At 44.9% G+C, this 15,879-nt stretch overlaps 1 protein-coding gene across 6 annotated transcripts in view; it reads right to left on the bottom strand.

Moving 5' to 3' along the window:
• Positions 1–15,879, bottom strand: part of MKNK1 (MAPK interacting serine/threonine kinase 1) — a 41,267-nt gene that overhangs the window by 18,647 nt on the left and 6,741 nt on the right. For 4 of the 6 annotated variants that reach the window (XM_077845089.1, XM_077845091.1, XM_077845092.1 and 1 more), the window contains exons 2-5: positions 12,426–12,597; positions 10,581–10,731; positions 4,703–4,804; positions 2,524–2,621 (exon numbers count right to left, since the gene is read on the bottom strand). In XM_077845089.1, the coding sequence (XP_077701215.1) occupies positions 2,524–2,621; positions 4,703–4,804; positions 10,581–10,683 (303 nt within the window). In that variant the 5' untranslated portion in view covers positions 10,684–10,731; positions 12,426–12,597. Of the gene's footprint in view, positions 1–2,523; positions 2,622–4,702; positions 4,805–6,991; positions 7,099–10,580; positions 10,732–12,425; positions 12,598–15,879 lie in introns of all 6 variants that reach the window. The other 2 variants (XM_077845094.1, XM_077845095.1) reach the window with 2 other exon arrangements.

The raw sequence follows: 15,879 nt of genomic DNA, 5'->3' as shown, positions 1-15,879 counted from the left end.
GCATTCAACCCCAGAGCTGCCTTGCTATCCTATCCCTGTGCCATATCCTATCTATGTGCCATCCAGCTTCTCTCACAGAACCTAGAGGCATTGTCTTTCCCACATATACCTAGAGATGCTTGGCAAGTATGAACTGAAGGCCTGGGTGAGCCAAGAGATGAACAAGTGGTTAAAACAGGGACTGGCTAACTGAACATCTCCATAGACCCACCGAGTGCCCCAAACCATTGCAAGTAGAGCCTGGGGGCATGTCTTCAGCAGAGCTGGTTCTGCCTTAAGGTCCTACGTATGGAGTGGGCAGCACAGATGGTAACACCCTGCTCCTTCGTTTCCAGACCGCTGCGTAGAATACTTCAAACCTCTCCAGTGTGTTGCAGCACAAACACCCATGACCAGGTGTAATTGTCTATACAGTCCATGTCTGGTAGTAAACCATCATGGGCCCATGTTCTAGGCAGTCAGAGAGGTGCAATGCTGGGGCACAGAAGCTATTTAACTCGTTCATTTACCTAGCATTTCAGATTAAAGTCAGGAAGTACCTTCTAGCACGCAAGCTATTCAGCAATGGCATTATTTTCTCTGCAGAAGTAATAGGCTCCTGCTATCAGAGGTCATGGAGCAGAACATGGACAACTATTTGAGGAGTTATGGAAGAAATTCAGGACCAGATTATCCTGAAATTTCATTTCAACCCTGAGACTCTAGGATTCATCATTTGGATGGCTACAGGGAAGCCCTAATAAATTTAAATGTTGTGGGGCCATGCTGGGAGAAGTAGCCCATCTCTAGGGAGTTTCCAAAGGACAGGAGAGATAAGAGACGTGTGCCGAACTGCTCAAACCAAAGAATGACCAAGCCAGGGTTCAATGTTTGCACCAAAGATGCCCAGGGGCACAGAGGGCCAGGTTGTCCTTTTATGATCCAATCTTGAAGAAACAGGTCTGGATGGATGCATAAATGTCCCAAACTTTTGAAAATCAACTTATATTTGTGGTTTATTACCACACGTAATATATTCTTTAAAAAATTATTTGTAATTTATACTGATGTGTCCAAAAAGGAATTGAGGTAAGTGCTTTTGTTACCATATGAAGCCACACTCCAGCAAAAAGGAATGTGGCTTGGCAGAAGTGTTTTCCTTTATTAATCCACAGCTGGGACTATGGCCAGTTGGTTAAGAGAAGAAACACTTCTTTCAGGAGGCACTTTGGCTGGGTTTGCCTGTATGAGGCAGGGTTTAGACCTGGGGGTGCACGTGGATGATGTGAAATACATCTGAATTGCCCCCCTTGGATTTAATGAGACCTGGTTTCTAGATCAGTGGTTCCCAAACTTTGGTGGGTATAAGAATCACCTGGGGAACTTGGTGAACCTACAAAGACCCAGGCCCTATCCTCTACCAAGAAAACTGGGTCTCTGTGCTATTAGCTCTCCAGATGATTCTGATCCACACTAAATGTAAAACAGCCCTAAATGAGGGCTTCTCCAACCTCAGTGTCAGAACCACTTGGAGATCTGGCTAAAATCCTATTGCTGGGCCTACCCCTAGCTTTTGACTCAGCAGGTCTGGGATGGGGCCAGATAATTTGTATTTCTGACAAGTTTCCAGGCAGTGCTGATGCTCCCGCACTTTGAAAACCAGTGCTCCAGATCTATCCCTTCTTCCATGTGGAGCCAGCAGATGGAAGCACAGTGGGGTAGAGTGAGACACCCCAAGGCCATGCAGCAAGGAGCCACCCCTCCTGCCCCAAAGCTGAGTGCTCAGTCCTCTTTCTGATGATACTGCACATCACTTTATAACACTGTGTGTTTGGTAGTGTTTCTAATTCTACCAGTGTTCCTTTTTATTTTCACCTTCATAGCCACTGTTTGAGACAGGAAGGCCAGGTACTGTTACCCTCATTTTAGAGATGTGGGAACTGAGGCTGAAGGAATTTCAGCGACTTGTCCAAAGTCAAGTAGCAGTTTGGTAAAACCGAGATTCAGGTAGGCCTTCTAACTTGATATTTGGCTGTCTATTCTCTGAAGTTTACTTCATTTTTCAGAATAATAAGAGGTAGCTTACTATCAGTGAGGCATTGTTCTAAGTACTGTACACATACTCTATCCCCACATCAAGACTTTTACAGAGAAGGAAACTGAAGGATAGAAGTGTTAAGTAATGGGGAGCCTGGGTGGGTGGCTCAGTCGCTTGAACTTTTGCCTTCGGCTCAGGTCATGATCCCAGGATCCTGGGATGGAGCTCTGAGTCAGGGCTCCCTGCTCAGCAGGGGAGCCTGCTTCTCCCTCACCCCCTCCTTCCCTCTCTGCTTGTGCTCTCTCTCTTTCTCTCTCTCAAAAATAAATAAAAATCTTAAAAAAAAAAAGTGTTAATTAACACAGCAAGTAAGTACAGAAACCAAGAGTTGAATCCAGTGAGAACATCTTTGGAGTCCCCATTATTACTGAGCTGCCATACTGCAGAATATAAAATTTATCTGGCTTCGGACCAGCTAAAGTCTGGCACCCAGATGAGACACTCACTTTGACAGCATACTCTTTGCCATTCTGTAGGCTCACAGCACCTTGAACTTTGGCATAGGCTCCCTCTCCAAGCAGTTCAGAGGTCAGCTTGTACGTGTCTAGAGGTGAAATGGGTGAGAGGAAAAACAAGATAAGTCATGCCTTTGCAAGCTCAGATGGACAGAAGAGCTGCTGTCACTCAGCTTCCCTGGTGTGACAGCACGGGCACACAATGACAAGGAAGACCATCAACTCTTCCAGTCATCACAGGACTCAGTTTCTCAACAGCTAGACCACATTGAAAGCATCCTGTTCCTCATTTTAGAGATGAGGTCAGTGAATTTCAGTTCTGCCCAAGCTTCCTGAGCACCTGTTATGTACCAAACAATGTATTAAATTTATTAATAGGGACAGAGTGAGGAATAAAATATAGTCCCTGCCTTTTGAGGGTCACAGTCCAGTGGGGAAGACAGACATATAGACAAGTGACCCCAGAATAAACCGGGCAGTAGTGAGCACTACCATAAAAGGACAAGACACAGGAAAAAAAAATAGGGGGAAGGAAAGGTTAGATCTGTGTAGGGAAACCATGGGATCCTCACAGAAGGAGTATGATTTCAATGGACATCATTCATTCCTTTACTCATTTGTTAAGCACCTGCTCTATGCCCAGTTCTGTGCTAGACCCTGGTGATACAAAGGGAAATAAAGCACTATTTTATTTTATTTAATAGAAGTCACTGGAGGTTTCTGAGAAGTTTCTGAAGTCACCCACAGGAAACAGGAGACAGAAGGAGGATGCAAACGGATGCTTCGAGGTTTTTAGGGTGCTGATTCAGAGCAGTTCTAACAGAGTATTAGGCCTGGGGTAAAAGAACATTTAGGTGACCTGCCCAAGCTCACAAATAGCGCAGACTCTTTGATTCCCTTCCAAAGGAAGCCACAGCTCCATCATGGCCTTTGCCAAGCTGACCTCCTCCTCCCCTAAATTCCATTCTTCACCTTTTTTCCTCTTGAGGCAGCCCAGCATTTAAACCCACAGGGTGTGCAGAATACTTTCAAACCATGAAATTAGATTTTATCACTCTTAGCATGAGAGGCTTATAATTGTACAAGTCATCCTCGAATAACAGGATATAGTCTCATGTTCACTGTAAGAGCAAGACCTGTTGATCTGGAAACTATTCTAAAAACCTTGAGACTTTTGTCCATCCCTCCCTACACCCCTATACATATATATCTACTGTTTAAGTTAAAGACAAACAGACAAACCCTACACTTAGTACCATCCTGGATCCATCATGGTATGGTCTTGCAGCTATTTATAAGCATGCACACTGTTGTTTTTAAGTATTTTAAATGACATGCTTCACTCACAATGGATACTTTGGATTAGCCTTTCATGCATGTCAGGATAGCCTGGTGGGTGGAAGTCCAATATTCATGATTCATAAAGGGCTTGTTATTGGAACCGCTCTACAAAACAATCAATTCACTAGTGTACCTACAACACTGGAAAGAGGGACCATGAGGGGAAGGTATTTCAGGTCTCACAGTGAAAGAAACACAATGGATGAGGGGGGCATATCATTCCTGGAGGAGCTACTGATCCTTTTAGGCCCTTGCAGAAGTGTTCGATGATTCACTTCATCATCACATACTCAGTGATGACAGGACCAGCACTGAGCCTGTGCCTCACACAGTGTTCAGAATCTTTGACGATCCAACATCATGTCCCCTGAACACAGCATGAACTCTTAAAATCGACTTAAACTCATACAGCACAAGTAGCTGTGATGTCTAGGAGTCAAATCCTCTGTTTATAGAAGATTTAACTTTCATTTGGAGTTGTGGCCCTTGGTGTTCTCTCATCCTCTTACATGGCTGTTCTACCTCTCAGCAGTGACTCCAGGAATGGCGGGGGAAAAGATTGCATCAGAAAAGGGCTAAAATGCACCAACCAATCCCTCTCCATACACAAGTCTGACAGATTGGTCTTTCTATCCTACAGTGAACGCTGAAACTATTCAGAGCGCACCATCCAAGAGCTCTCTCATCCCATCATTCATCCCTGTCACACAGATAAGGACGAGCTGACTCTCAGATGACGCATGCTCTGATCTAGACCTATGGGCTACCAAGATGCTCCTCTCATGCCCGGGGAGCTACAGGCCCAGATCTGAGAAGTCGTGTGACCAACCTTCAAACTTCCCTGGTAAGGAGTCAGTGGCCCGGGCCTTCCGCTTCTTCTTTTTCCTCTTGTCACCCTCTGCAATGGGAAGGGGTTCACTGCTCCCCATCTCTGGGGGAAAAGAGATGTAAGGGAAATATCACTATACTGATCAAGCCATAAGTTCACCCAGAAGGGAAAAAAAGGGGAGGGGAGGGGGGGACCCAGGAGCTTTACACTGATGGTTTTTAAATATCTATGAGGACTATTGATTTGTTTGACCCAGGAGGCAAAACTAAAGGCAAAGCCATTATTGGAGATCATTAACTGTGGAAAGGAACTCAGATAGACAGGCTAGATTAAAAGAGGATAGCAGAGCCTGCTCTAACCAAGCTCATTAGCACATGGATTCAGATCTGCCACTAGTCAAACTGCAGTTTGCAATAAAAACAATGAATCCATAAGCAGCATCCCACTTGTGATGTCCTCCTGCCCCAGCACCAGAAAGGCAGGATCCAGGGAGCTACAAGGGTGTGGCTTGGGAGGGGCCCATGCAAATGAAATCATAGGCTCAGTGACACCGAGTGGATGTGCACAGGGATCCATAGGCCTCAGTGGAGTTGCCCCTGGAGGTACAATAGGACAGAGAGCGGCTCTGAGGATTGCCTAAATTACTTTATGTTTAGGAGCACAGACCGGAGTACCTGTGGGACCCCAAGCATACTCTCCCCTACTCCTCAGCTCCTAATTTGAGAGGATGTGGTCAGGTCTGTTTAGAAGTCTGAAAAGTCTGCAGTTGATGAGTCTACACCAGGCTGCTGGGTGAGGTCATTCATTGCAAAAATATTATTATCTCTCACTGGCCAGCAGGTTAAAGGGAGGCTCCCCATGTTAAAGGAAGCATTTGTGAGGCAGACATTTCAACACTGGCCACACCAGGCAGGAAAGGGTAGGGATGGAAAGAATAAGTAGGAGGCTGAGAGGGGGGAAGAGAAAGGAGGAACAGGGAACCAGGGCCCAATCATGGCACTGTTTCTAAGACACTCTATCTAGTAAGGGCCTTCCCCTGTTAAAGATAAATTACTTATAGAACATGTCATGCCCCTGATCCAGAGTGGAGCCTTAATACTCTTTGCCTGCAGTTAGAAATAATAAGATTTCTCTGAAGTCTCTGGGTCTAAATCCCCACCAGGGTGATTAAACCTTTACATCCTTCTAAAATAGAGGCACTTGGGTGCTGGTGGGGCATTCAGTGTAAGAGACTTTTAGACCAACCTTCAATAAACACAGGCTCTGGCTTGTTGGATTTTTTTTTTTTTTTCTAAGAGATTTTGTAATGGAAGTTGGCTCTTTGCCCATTGGGGGGAAAGGCCCACTTTCTTCTCAGAGGACCCTGGCTGAATACGGTCAGAGAAATGGCAAGTCTGCTGGAGAAGATTGATTAGGGCCAATGCACATCTATACATCGTTCTCAGAAACGAGTACACAACAGCCATCAGGAGAAAGCACACATGACAATGGTACATTAAACCATAATCCGGAAAGCATGGTTAGGCAGCCAAGTGTCTGAAAGCTCAGTATAGGTGCATTCTTCCTCCCATTTTTGGATCTGATGCCAGCAGGTTTTCAATTATACTTTAGAGAACAGATAAACACATGGACAAAAAGAATCCACAGAGGATCTCAAAATACTACTCTGGCCAACAGTATAAGCACAAGATCTATCTGAGGATTGCAACACACTATGAATTCAGAGGATCCAACTTAAATATTAGCACCCAATATCCATCCTCACTGTGCTAAGTTAAAGGGAAAAAGCTGCCCAACACGGTAAGAAATTCTACAGAAATGAAACCCTGGGGGCTGTTCCGGAGCACAGGGAGGGGCACTGGCCATTGCGGCAAGCGGGCTGAGGAGGAGGGGCCGTTGTCCCTCTCGCCCTGCCCTTGCGTGCAGTCCAGTGCCAGTCCATCTGTTTTCTTATCAGTGCTGTGAGGTAAATGCAGAGTGGACTGATTCTGGATTTGCTTCTCTTTCTCCTTCCTCTGCCTGTACTTGGATGGAAGGCCTAAGGACAAGCAAAATAGCCAAAAGGCAGGCAATGCAGAGGAGCAGCAAGAGAGCTAGCAGCATTATAATTCACAGAGGATGCTCAGACATACTTACGACTCTGGCTAGAAAACCCTGTTAGTGGCAATTTATACTTGGCTTTTACCACAGCAGGGCTGAGGGAGCCTCTTGTGGAAGAATCATACCTCTGAGCACTGCCGCATACTCAATATTAGATTTTATGGCTTCACACACAAAAAGACAGAGTACCTGGTCTATTCTGCATGGATTTCAATGGAAGAGGGTACGCCAGAAGGGACAAATGGTTAAGACTTTCCTTGGAAACAGAACTTGTTGAAGGAGAGTTGTTTTTGAAACTAGAAAGAAAAAAATGTAGGAAGGCAGTGAAATGAAAGAAAAAAAAAAAAACCAACAACACGCTTAGCTTCCCTGTTTACATTGTGGGGGAAGGGAGGGAGAGGTGTCATCATCCTACTGAGGGGTTGACAGGTTCCCCATCTGAAGCCTGTCCATAATCTCTATTCTATCACAGAAAGTCCACTGGCAGGGTCTGTGGGACCTTAATTCATTAAGCATGCAAACATTTGATGAAAGCTTCCTTGGGGCGTAAGGCTCCACAATCACACTGGTCCTTGGCTCACTTCCTTCCCTTGGCCCGAGACTTATTCTCAGCCACTAAAACCCAACTCAAAAGTCTCTGCTTCCCCCACCCCCAAAGTCTCCACCCTCTTTGAATGAGTTCAGTTTGTACCAACACTTTGGAAATCAGTTAGGTACTAGGCAAATAGATGGCTTTACTGCACAGAACTAATGGTGCTCCTCCTCTGCTCCCAAACACCCTGCTAGAAGTTCTATTAGAGAACTGATGGGCTTTGGCCATGAGGTCCCATTCTTCAATGTTCCTAAAGGCCAGGACTGTTGCCTGTTCATTCCTGCCTCTCCTAAAAGCCATGCACAGTGTCAGATACACACCAACCATCAGAAAACTTGCACTGAGATGAAATGATATGAAATGATGCACATTCTTAGTGTTAGGTGCAGTGCAAGTCACCCAGGCCCTTTAAGTAACAAGTGCACTAGATTTCTCTGTACAGAATCTCAATAGTTAGTGAGGAAAAAATGTTTCAGGAATACTAGTGCTTTGAAGATGTTATTTTTATGATATTGAAAAACAACAAACACTATTTTAATTTTTTTTAATGATATTTTTTTAAAAGGAAAAACTTTGGGGCACCTGGGTGGCTCAGTGGTTGAGCATCTGCCTTTGGCTTGTCATGATCCTGGGGTTCTGGGGTCGAGTCCTGTGTCAGGCTCCCTGCATGGAGCCTGCTTCTCCCTCTGCCTGTGTCTCTACCTCTCTCTCTGTGTCTCTCAAGAATAAATAAGTAAAATCTTAAAAAAAAAAGAAAAAAAAAAAAGAAAAACTTCGTAAAAACCAAAATTATGTAATGAGCATTTGAGCCTGTAAGATACTAGTTTAAATCCTGGCTCCCCACCACTGTGTCTACTGTCTGTGATAGCTTCTCTTAAGTATCAGTTTCTTCATATACCGCAAGAGGTCAGAGTAAGGCCTGGACTCCCTACACGACTAAGCTGTGGTGAGGGTCAAAGAAGACATGGTGTGAAAGTACCACTGACTTACTCACTCAACAAATACTGTATTTATTGGGCACCTACCGACTGTCCTGTGCTAGACAGTGAGAATAGAAGACATAGTCTCTGCCTTTAGGAGTTTTTTCTTAAAAGATTTTATTTATTTATTCATGAGAGACACACAGAGAGAAGCAGAGACATAGGTAGAGGGAGAAGCAGGCTCCCCGAGGGGAGCCCGATATGGGACTCAATCCCCAGACCCGGGATCATGCCCTGAGCTGAAGGCAGATGCTCAACCGCTGAGCTACCCAAGTATCCCTGCTCTTAGGAATTTAAATCCACTGACATATAAAACAACTTCAATAGAGTGGGACAAGTGCCATATGATAGGGAAGTACCAGGTGCCATGGAGTGAAAGTAGATATCAAACCCAGTTTGGTAATGAGAGGAAGGGACAGCTAAGCTGACATCTGAAGGATGAGTGGGAACTGGCCAGGGTGGGGCCTGGGGAGAGAGACAGAGACAGAGCATGTGCTAAGCCTAAAGAGAGGCAGCCTGGCCGGTCAGTGTGAATCAGAGAGAACTCCCAGAGCAGCTGAGGAGGGGCTGAGGCATCTCAACTGGTAGGACAGATATTCCCAACAGGCAAGTCTTCTTCATCTGCTGGCCTCCCCACAGGGGACCCTAAGGCCCATACCTCTGAAAGAACTGTCATTTCTCATTATATGAGCCACACTGCCCACCAGATTAGCAGATCTGTTCTCCATGTTTTGGTGGAGCCTATGGACAACTGACCAGCTCCTGCACCTGGTGTGTGATACCGAAGATGATCATTTGCCCCATAAGAACACGTCTTTGCTGGCTAACTCAGCTCCGCAAATGCAATTCACTCCTCCCGAGTACTCGAGAGTTCTTTTCAAAGTCTATGGTTCACTCCTCCTCCCAACCTATAAGAGTTAGTTCCCTCAGTCACAAGGGCTTTCCAGAGAAGGAAGAGTGGTGAGAGCAAGCTGATGAGTACAGTGGTCCATCCTGTCGCTTCCTAGTCACCAGCTGGTGGAGGCCCCCCAACAATGGAAACCTGACGAAGTGAAAGGAAGAACCAAGACTGAGAAACATGAGGCTGAGGAGGAGGCAATGACGAGGGGCCTGGGAAGAAAGAGCTCATCAGTAGTACTCTCTGAAGGAGTACTATTGGCAGCCATGGTGCACACTGCTACTAGCTACAGCACACACACTTAGATGGGGCTCACCAGCTGCCAGGCAATGTCCCAAGCATCTTGCAAAACACTACATTCTCCATAGCCTAACTTCTTTAATCTTTACAACTCTATGAGAGAAGTATAATTATCCTACATTTTACAGGTGAAGAAACTGAAGTACAAAGAGATTAAGTGATTAATTTCCCCATGGCCACATAGCTAGTAAGTGGCAGAGCCAGGATTCAAATCTAGACAAACTGGCTTAAAATTCAAGTTTTTAACTATGAGGTTATTAGCAGTATACTTAATATTATATATTTCATATATTAAATATTATTAATATTATATTTAAGCATTCATGCTGAGAGGCAGGAGGGATAGCCTGTCAGAGTGAGCCAGGCACCAACAAGAATGCTTTTATTTAGAAACCTTACCACAGAGCTTCCCTACTGATGTGCTGTGAATGAAATATTGATCCCATCACCGGGCTGAACAGTATCATTTTCTGTGTGTGCTATGATGTCAAAAAGGGTGGGCAAAGCTGCTCTAGCTTACACAATACAAAGGCATTATCATCACATTATCATTACTGTATTATTCTGAAATCTGATTTATCAGAAGTTTGTTTTACTTGGAGATAACTGTGTATTTTGTGTTTTGGCATATTACGGAGGATGAGCTACAAACCAGTCCAACCACATTATTTCATGGTAGTTCTGGTATCAGGTACAAGGCTACATTCTTCTTTTCTCTGACCTATTATTAGTTGGTCAATTTCATTTCTAATGGTATAATTACTACGTAGGGGACAAGGTCAAGGAAAAAGTACACTTAAACAGAAGCTAGTCAATTTAAGGCATAATGGGTGAAAGGAGCCACCTGTGTCATCAGCTCAATCAAAGGACAGTCGGTGAGCATGATTCCAAGGGGCTAGGCCATTTCACAGGTTTTACCCAGGAGTCCTGTGTGTAGGAGGCCGGCTCTCATTAGGCAGACCACAGTATCTCACTCAAGTGCAGTGAAAGTGGCAGTCGGAGACCCACCAGGGTGCTGGCAGGGTGCCAAGTCACAGCAGGCCTCAAACAGGGCTGGGATAGCAAGATTTCCAGAGGGAAAAGGTCTGGAGTCAGGTCCATCTTCTTCCATTGTTCTGACTCTGGGATCACAGTAGCCTTAGAACTGTCATGGCATCTCCTGGGGGGAGGAATGATCAGAGGAAGGATGGAGCCTGGGTAAAGGAAGTGTTTGCTTCAGAAAGAGCAAGCAAGAGTGGAGGATTGTGTTTGTTTGAGCAGGACAGGATAAAAAGCTGAAAAGGGCAGGCTGAAATCACATCACTGAGGCTTATAAATGTGGCCACAAGGCCCTCTGGCATCTGGTTCCTAGATACTCTGCAACCTTACCGAGCCCCAGTCATTCTTTCTAGGGAAAATGAAGAATGGCTGGTTCAGCTTGTAATTCAAACAATCCCACAAATGCTTTTTGATGAGACAACCACTGTACTCTGGTATGCACATAAGTACTTTACGAGTATTTCCACTCTGTCACACAGAATATTAAAAAGATGTGTTCCCAAGGGTTGAGATTCACTAAAATTAGCAATCTTTACTGCTTCATCAGGACATTCTTAAGTGAAAATGGCATTTTTAAGAAAACTGAAAGTGTAGCAATGAGGAATACAATGACTGTTAGGACAGTTCCGGGCCACTGCCTGGATTCATGCTAAAGCACCACCACTTCTACCCACTGCCACTCTGCAACAACAAATAACATCTTAGTGCTATTATGAAAACAGTTTTGACCTGGTAGATACCCTGTAAAGGTTCAAGGACCCCCAACATCTGCAGAGCCCACTTTCACCACTTGTGAACCACTGTTCTAGGCAGTGAGAAGAGACTGGGCCATGAAATTGGCTGTGATGTGCAGAACCAAGTGGAGGCTGGCCGGGGACTGGGAGAGCAGAGAGAGGCTGCTGCAGCCAGTAAGAAAGCAAGGAAGGCCTGTGGCTGAGGCAGGGACGGAAGGAAGAGAAAGAGGTGAGGGGATGAAGCTGGAGGCAGAACTGGTTCTAGTTCTGCCAAGCAGCTAGAGATGGTGAAGAGTCAGAGATGCCTATCCTCCTTGAAGGAAGAGAGGGGGCCTATTTTCTCTGGGTGTCCCCCCCTACCCAGCAAGGAGCCAGCACAGAGGGGGACTTCAATATATGTTTCTGAACTAAAGTCATGTAACCACAGAGCAGAGGTACCATCAAAGAAGGGGAGAATTCAGGAAGGGGAACTAGTTGGGAATGGGGCAAAGGGAAGACGGTGTGTCACTGGGAAACTTCAGAGGAAAAAGGGTGATACACAGCTGCAAAGGACTATAAAAGCTCACAGATCAGGCTCAAACCATCCTTGCCCAACCTTCATCTGACTCAATCTACAACTAAGGCATTTTTTCTAACCTGCCAGGCAGGATGGAGCCTCAGGCATTCAAGAACACTTCACAATAGCATCATGTATGTCACAAATACTACAAGTTAATAAAAGAAAAAACTAGAAAGATACATCTCAAGCTATTATTAACAATGGTTACTCTGGGTGATGGAAGTTGGGTGGGTACAGAATTATACTTTTGATACCTTGTATTTGATATTGTTATTTATGGCACAGTTGTTTTACTTTTATAATTAAAAGTAAGTAAGTATGTTTTACTTACTACATGGTTTTCCTTATGACCTTCTCTGCTATTGTATTCTGGTAGAAATGTGCTCATCCCTACTAAGTGACTGTCTTAGGCATGCCAGGCAGCCCAGCTAATCCTAGCTGCCCACTGAACACCAAAATCTCCCACCCACATCCAACCCAAAGCAATCTAAAAGGTTAAGCAAAATGTGTATCCAGCCTTACCTTGCCCAGCTTCTGAGAACTAAATCCTCTGTAAACTGAAATGAAATAATGAAGTAATGCTCCTGCCAGAGGGCTGCCGTCTTCCAGCTACAGGAAGTGTTTCAATAGTCTCTGGAGGTAGCAGGCATTCTTCACTTCCCCGCTGGCTTTTGCTTCATCTGGCATGAAAATCCTTAAAGAGCAGAAAAAGAAAAGATATAAAAACCTGACTTCTTTAAAATGATCAGAGAAGATAAAGATCACCCTATGTGTCCCTCAAACCTATACATCACACTGGTAAGTAGATATACACAAGGCCGTCACAGATTTCCTGTCTTTAAAATAAGGCATTTGATCATTTGAAAATGCCAACACTAAGCATGTGAAGATTTAATGAGGGTCTGAGTAAAAGTTTTCAGATTCTGTTTCCACTGTGGGATTCCAGACCTGGACCTGGAGGACAGATCTGGACAGCTCTGTTCACTGAGGTGTGTTCTGCAGAAGGTAAAAGCTGACACCTCTCTGGCATCCACATTTTTAGAGATGAATGAACTCTGACTCCATCTCTTGGTGCCTAGGTCCCAGTCTCACAGACAGGAGGCCACAGAGACAGAAAGATAAAGAAAATGTTAAGAGTAGCAGGCAGTATAAACATGAACAATGCATAATTATCGCTAGCTTACCATGTGATGACTTCATTTTCTATATGTCCGCTGCAATTTTCAATCTTGAGACTAGCTACCATATGTCAAATGAGTACCTGCTTCCCCTTTCTCCAGTGGAAACGCTCTGAACATGCAGTTTAAATCTGAATTCTAGGGTGCCTGGGTGACTCAATGAGTTAAGCGTCTCACTTTGGCTCAGGCCAGGTCATGATCTTGGAGTCCTGGGATGGAGCCCTGCGTCAGGCTCCCCGCTTGTCCTCTCCCTCTGTCCCTTCCTCCTGCTCCTGCTCTTTCTATCTCTCTCAAATGAATGAATAAAATCTTTTTTTTTTTTTAATCTAAGTTCTGGGCCCTTGTGCTAACATTTCTAAAATGGTTTTCCAACTAGAAGCCAGATATGTTTCAACATAACCTCAAATCATGTATCCTAAACTCAACTTGTCCAACCCCTATCCTTCATCCCTTCCCTTCTTCTCTATTGAATTCTATTGCCCTGCCAGCTGCCTAGCCACAGATCATCTAAATCATTTCCACAGTCTCTTTCTCCTCTAACCTTGTCATTCCAAACATGCACACGATCAAGCTGTCCCTCAGCCCGGCATGTTGCTTCTTGAGAATAACACCTATTCATCTTCAGGGCCCCTCACGAATTACTGAAAGTGGCCCCACAGATTACAGCAGTCCCTAGCTCTTTTCTACCTCATCCAGCATTTCATCACATCCACGGCATGTTACAGAGCTGGCGATTCACATATAGATGTGGCTTGCCCAGTAGGCCATAAACTCCTCAAAGGCAGGGATGGATCTTTTTCATCTTTTTATTTCTAATATCTAACCTAGTATCTGGCTCAAAAAGGGCTCTAGTAAAGATCTGACTAAATTACTTCATCCATAAAATATTTCTTTATTGTCCAACAGAGAATGTTAGCACATACAATTATCTTTCCTACTGTGCTTCTTATTCTCCAACAACTCTCTGTGGCCCCATGAAACTGTTTCCAGGGCCCAAAGAAGCTCAGGTTACACTCCCTCTCCTTGTGGCCACATCTCCAGGGACAACCTTGGACACCTCTGCACTTTAACTCTTTGCCTTTTGTCTATTCCAGGTTCCTTCTTGTTGCCTGCAGTAGGAGTTGGCCAATTTCTTTCCTACAAAAAGCCTGATAATAAATATTTTAGGCTATGTCACATGACCTCTGTCGTGACTACTTAATTTTGCCTTTGATCCCACAACCCTGAGATCATGACCTGAGCCAAAATCAAGAGTTGGATGTATGACTGAGCCACCCAGGTGTCCCTTTATTTTATTTATTTGAGGGAGAAAGAGTATGCACATGAGTTGGGATGGGGGAGAGGGAGAGAATCTCAAGCAGACTCCCTGCTGAGCATGCAGCCTGATGTGGGACTCAATCTCAGGACGCCAAGATCATGACCTGAGCTGAAGCCAAGAGTTGGATGCTTAACCGACTGGGCCACCCAGGCACCCTTTTATTTTATTTATTTGAGAGGGAGGGAGGGGGAGGGGGGAGAGAGAGAGAGCGCGAGCGAGCACATGAGTGGAAGGGCAGAGGGAGAGAATCCCAAGCAGACTCCCTGCTAAGCATGAAGCCTGATGTGGGGCTTGACCTCAAGACTCTGAGATCATGACCTAAGCTGAAACCAAGAGTTGGGTGCTTAATCAACTGAGCTACCAGGTGCCCCTGGAATTTGGATTTTATATAATTTTCCTGTCACAAATAATCTCTTGAATTTTTCCCCTGACCATTTAGAAATATAAGAAGTATTTTTCACTTGCAGTCCATACAAAACAGGTGGTAAGCCAGATATGGCATATAGGCCATAGTTTGCAACCCTGCTTATTTCTCCTCCTCACTAACTTCATTCCTCCCCTCCCCCCAGCTCACATACGGACACGAATGCATCTCTGTTCACTTCCATCTCTAGCAGGCCTATAATAAAAACAGAATTCGGGATCCCTGGGTGGCGCAGTGGTTTAGTGCCTGCCTTTGGCCCAGGGCGTGATCCTGGAGACCTGGGATCGAATCCCACGTCGGGCTCCCAGTGCATGGAGCCTGCTTCTTCCTCTGCCTGTGTCTCTGCCTCTCTCTCTCCCTCTCTGTGTGTGACTATCATAAATAATTAAAAAAAAAAAAACAAACTTAAAAACAGAATTCCCCTTTATGGATTTTGTGTTATTCTGCTGTTTGGAACTACTCAAGGGCTGGGGAAGTAGAAAGTGCATGGGCTTCTAAGCCATGGGGGCCTAGATTTAACTCTGGCTTTCCTATTTACTAATGAAGTGGCCTTGGCCACAATACTTAACGTCTCTGCTTCACTGTCATCATCTATAAAATGGGGGCAAGAACACCTACGCTGCAGGTTGTAAGAATTAAATGAGCTTATGTATTTTAAGTTCATGGCACAATTGCTAGCACAGAGTAGGCACTCAATAAATAGCAATTATGACTCTAGCTTGAGATATGGCTTCCCCAGATCATCTGTGGCCCTCAAAAGTACTCTGTAAACCACAACAAGGCAGCCAGAAGGAATAAGCTGATAATAAAGTACAAAGGCAGAGAGATAGAATTGGGAGGTTTTCAGATTCATGACCTAGGATTCTAAGTGCCTGGTTGGCCCTGATTCCTTCTCCCATCATTTCAAATTCCTCTGGGCCCCTTATCCTCCTCAGAAAGAATTTCTGACTCTCACTCTGCTTGAATCTTCTCAGCATTGCTTACTAAATACCCCAATGAGCCCTGGAGCCCTCTCTTCCTTCCTGGACCTTTTCCTGGGACAGGGCTGGGAAAGGA

Source organism: Canis aureus, chromosome 13 (assembly GCF_053574225.1).
Source record: "Canis aureus isolate CA01 chromosome 13, VMU_Caureus_v.1.0, whole genome shotgun sequence".
Lineage (NCBI taxonomy): Eukaryota > Metazoa > Chordata > Mammalia > Carnivora > Canidae > Canis > Canis aureus.
The sequence above is the reverse complement of the archived record's forward strand: the minus strand, read 5'-3'. Positions and strand labels throughout refer to the sequence as shown.